A 4,591-nucleotide genomic window follows, 5' to 3' on the forward strand; every position below is an offset into this window, starting at 1 on the left:
TAGAAGTGTGACAAAGGGGACACTGAAATTTGTGTCTTTTAAGTCTAGGATCTATCTTCTTTTTTGATATGAATTGCCTCATTTCCACGAGGTATTTCCATTCACTCTTGGCAATCTAGTCCTTTGCTTCCAGATTTTCTGTGTTTATAGACACAAGCAAAATCTGAACATTTCAAATCAAACAAAAGCTTCTGTTCAATCCCAAATCACTGGTTTTCACTCATACATACAAATCAAAATTTTGTGTTGGTCCATTGGGCCAAAAGGAAATAGAGATGCTTTCTCTATTTCTGGCTTCATAGGCATGCAAACTTTGGGCTTGAAGTACAGCATTGAGCCAACACATATTACCATAAGTCAACCATTTTAAACAGCATAAAGAGCCCAGGACTCCACCTTGCTGAAGAAGCAGTAAGTGAACAATTATTTGGGATCAATGCTGAAATCTTCAAACCAGATTCACTCTGCCTTTTGCTTCTGATAGGTAAGGAAATACAGATACACTCAACATTCCCTACCCCTTCAATGCAAAATCCAAGTACTAGAATTGCCTTCTGCAAATGCAATGATGCTCTGCACAGAGTTTGGACATATTAAGACTTTTTGTTGTTTAAAGACCAGCAACAGAGAGTTTCAGGGACCAGTTGTACACTTTGATCCTTTTGATGTGAAAACTTTTATGTAACAATAGAGTTTGGGAGAACTCTTGCACTGCATTCTCCTTTTATTAGCTTAGTCCTAACAATGTATTTGTGCAATGACTCAGAGGAAGGCACTGTCTCTTGCATGTAAAGACTACACCAGGCAACATGCTAGACCAATGGTCGCCTCAACTGACACCCGGAGCCATCGTCCAACACTTTTGGCTCTGTGACATTTTGAAGTTCAGTAACCTTTGAGTGACTGGTTGAAAACTGAGATCTAGTAAAGAAAGTAGCTCATATTATGTTCTATAAAGGAAGCTCAGAAGGGAGGGAACCAGCAACAGAGGCTACCACAAAATTCCTGTTTAATATGAGACTATCCGTGCTGATTAAAGTAGAATGGGCATTGTACACTGGATTTATTCTGGGCCTGAATTTTGTCACTCTCAGAATTAGCCCCATGTGACAGGATGTTGAAACCACTGAGTTAAATCAAGCATCTCACACTTCTCACACTGCTCAGTGTGGGTGCAGGAACAGCCACATGGAGCCAGACTGAAGGTTTGTCTCATCCATTACACATTACCAACTCCACACATATATGTAGAATACAAAAATAGTATCATCCCTTTTCTTAAAAAAAACTACTTCTATCATGTTTAAAGTTAACTAACTCAATATTGTGGCAATACTGCACACCTCTTCCCAACCTTCCTCAGATCAGCTCTACAGCTAGAAGGTTGAATAGAAGCCAAACCTAAAACTGAAGAGTTTTCTGGTTGCTTAGTTTCCTGAGATGAACACAGAGAGGTAGGTGTGAATAGCACCTTTGAGAAGGAAAAAGATGGGGGGAAACTGGCGGGACCACAGACAAGCCTGTCCTGGACTGCCACAAACTGCCATGAATATGATCATGACATCAGCTGGTCTAGTTTCCCTGTGACCCGCTGGCTTTCATATCCCATCCTGTACTCAGAACCTTTGCTGAGCTATTTCAGCCCATTACATCGTCAGAAAACCCGACTAAAGATTTCCCATTCTTAACTGACTTCACAGACTGAAATAACTCCGTTAATAATCCATAAATGCAGCTGTCAGAGGAGGTGAGACATCAGCAAAACTTCAACCCAACATACTAACATGGTATCAACAAAACACACTATACCCCCAATAAAGCTCCCACTTCTAAACCAAGAAGTCCCAGCACAACCAAGAGAAAAGTAAGCAAGTCTTACTCATAGAGCCCTCACAGCAAGAGTCACTCAACAGAGTTATAAGTTACTTCACTATATTTTGCTCTTACACAGAAGGTATCAGGATATGCCTCCAAACAAGGCAGCACAAATTCAATACAGTGTCTCCCATATCATACCTCTGGCAGCCTTAACCCCCACCCTTGAAATCTGAGCTAGCCTGTCCTGCGCCTGTTTAGGAGTTAAGAATCTGCACAAGCCAAAGCCTTAATTTTATCATCTTTCTACAGAGTTGAAAACAATACTAAAAAGTCCCTCAACCTGACAGTAGGAGCACTGAAATCACCTATGCACTTTAAGAACTAGTAACGATAGTCTTGTGTTTCTGCAGTAGAATTTCAAAACTGAAATACCTGGAGCTTCAGCATTTGGTAACTCTGCAGCTTGCCTTACTGGGTTTTAAATCAAGCCAATTTTGCTTTCACAGTTAAGCAGGTATTATACCCAGAGGAACGGCACAACAACATGCACCCTTGAACTTTCATTTAATTCACTTCTAAAATGCAACGTGGCACTACTGCAGCCATCAGCAGACAGTCTAACGTTATGTAAACAATTTCAAAAGCCAAAGGGATGTAGAATAGATTAAGCATTAGTTTGGAAGGAGTTTGCAGTTTCATTAAGTAAGAAAAAAAACAACAAAATATACAGGTTTTTAGAAGAAGCTGGCTGCTTTATGTTAACACTAGCAAGTTTTTACAAGTAGCCCCTAGACCATCAAGATGTCTTACTGCCTTTGTCGAAGGCAGACAACAAGGAGTCAAGAGACATCAGGAATTTTAAATCACCAAATGATTCCAAAAGCAAGTTGTGAGGTTGTTCATTCCACTATGAAAACTGGTTAGTCCCATCTGCCAGGACAGTTGGAACATAAGCTGTGTATTACCCAGCATTTCTCAACCCTCTTGCAAGCATAAAAAAATTAATGTAAAAAGAGAATAATCAATCACTTTCTCCCTCACACACACCTTTGCTCCTCACACACCAACTGCAAAGCATAAGAGCTAAAAAAACCTTTAATAAATCAGTTTAAAGAGAGACTGCCTACCATATAAAATGACTAAATATTATTTTTCAGTCAAAATAATCAAGCTACATAATGAATTTTTCATCAGTCTACTGTGGAACGAACCCATGAAAGGTTTATAAAAATTATGTGCAAGTAATTATATTAAACACGATTATCCATCATTAACCATCTCACAACCACAGGACAATGAGTGTCTGTTATCAAGTGACCAGATATCAAGTTTTACTCTTTCTGCAGAGAGAGGCACTTCAGTATCATATTTGTGTCATGCAAGCTACTCACTTATGGCTGCCGGTACCAATGCTGGATCATAGTTCACCTCCAGACACCTATACAGTGCTTTGATAAGCAGTTATATTCTTCTCAAAGCCAGAGTTCACTGACACAGAGTGCCTCAGTGGTGGTGTTCTTCACCAGAAACCCATCCCTGCGCAGTTTCATTGAACTGAAACACCATTTGTTCTTTGACTTTTATTAAGTTCACTTAGGTTGACCAAATGAGCTTCCCTAAAGTAAACAGGGTTATAAAATATCAGGATGATTCTATCTTTAGGTGCTCCATAGAAACAATTACTTAGTTCAACTAGAAAACTTTAAAAATGACTTTAGATACAAAAGTGTAACAATTATACTGCGCGATACATCTTTATATATCACTAAACTCATGAAATTAAAATTTAAAAAGTTTTTGCACCATCAAGAACAGCCACAAGTCCTGAACCTCCATTCTTTACGCATCCTTTATCAGAGTAAACTGAAACTTGGGAATGCTTGGGATTCAAAATACCCTGAGCACATACTAGTGCAACACCACAAAGCATACATAATCCATCGGAAAAGGGGAAGGGGGGAAAGGAAAAAAAAATAGCAAGAATCAGATGGTGCTTTATTATACAAGCATGAAAGTAAGTTCCTTTGGAAAATAACTTCTTGGGTGGACTTCTGGACCAGTGAGGTAGCCCAATGGGAGAGAAAAAAAAGTGGAAGTGGAACTTGGTCCCCACGCGTGATACCTGTCAGGCGGCCCCAGCCCGGGGCGAGGCCGGGGCCCGGCAGGCCGCCCCCCGTACGGCGGGGAGCCCGGCGCCGCCCGAGCGGCCCATAAAGTGCAGCAGCAGAACACGATCCAGACAAAAGCAATGTAAACAGGTGACTGATACCGGTCTCTTTGTCCGCACCGCGGCCAAGGTGAGGCGCGGGGAGCGGAGCCCCCGCGGGCTCAGGACGGTGCCACGGGAAAGCGGCGCACCCGCACCACGGGGGACAGGTCCACGCCGAGGATCCGCTGCGCCCGCCGCCGCGCCGCCGCCAGGCTCCGCCGGCTCCACATGCTGCCCCGCACACGGATGGTGGGGAACGTGGTGAGGCGAGGGGTGGCCGCCTTCCAGATCTCCTCCAGCGACTTGCCGCCGAACGGCTCCCAGGCGGCCGCCGCCGGGCTGCCCTGCTCGCTGTCCGCCTGCTGGCCCGGCGCCTCCGGCGCCTCCGCCGCCTCCTCCTCCTGGGCGCGGGGGCCACCGGCCGCGGGCTGCTGCTTGCCCCGCTCCCTCCTGCGGCGCCGCCTCCGCCGCTTGGCGCTGCCGCCCGCCGCCCCGGCCCGGCTCTTGCCGTCAGCGGCCGGGAGGCGCCGCTTGCCGACGCGGCGGCGGGGGCGCCCCCCGGGG

General features: G+C 44.8%; 1 protein-coding gene across 1 annotated transcript in view; it reads right to left on the minus strand.

Annotated features, from left to right (window-relative positions):
- Nucleotides 1-2,076: 2,076 nt before the first annotated feature.
- CCDC71L (coiled-coil domain containing 71 like) overlaps nt 2,077-4,591 on the minus strand; it is a 3,239-nt gene continuing 724 nt past the window's right edge. The window contains exon 1 of the mRNA XM_041405526.1: nt 2,077-4,591. This exon is cut by the window's right edge and continues 724 nt beyond it. Within this exon, the coding sequence (XP_041261460.1) occupies nt 4,147-4,591 (445 nt within the window). The 3' untranslated portion in view covers nt 2,077-4,146.

The sequence above is a fragment of the Onychostruthus taczanowskii genome, unplaced genomic scaffold, assembly GCF_017590055.1.
Source record: "Onychostruthus taczanowskii isolate IOZ18803 unplaced genomic scaffold, ASM1759005v1 scaffold23, whole genome shotgun sequence".
Classification (NCBI taxonomy): Eukaryota; Metazoa; Chordata; class Aves; order Passeriformes; family Passeridae; genus Onychostruthus; species Onychostruthus taczanowskii.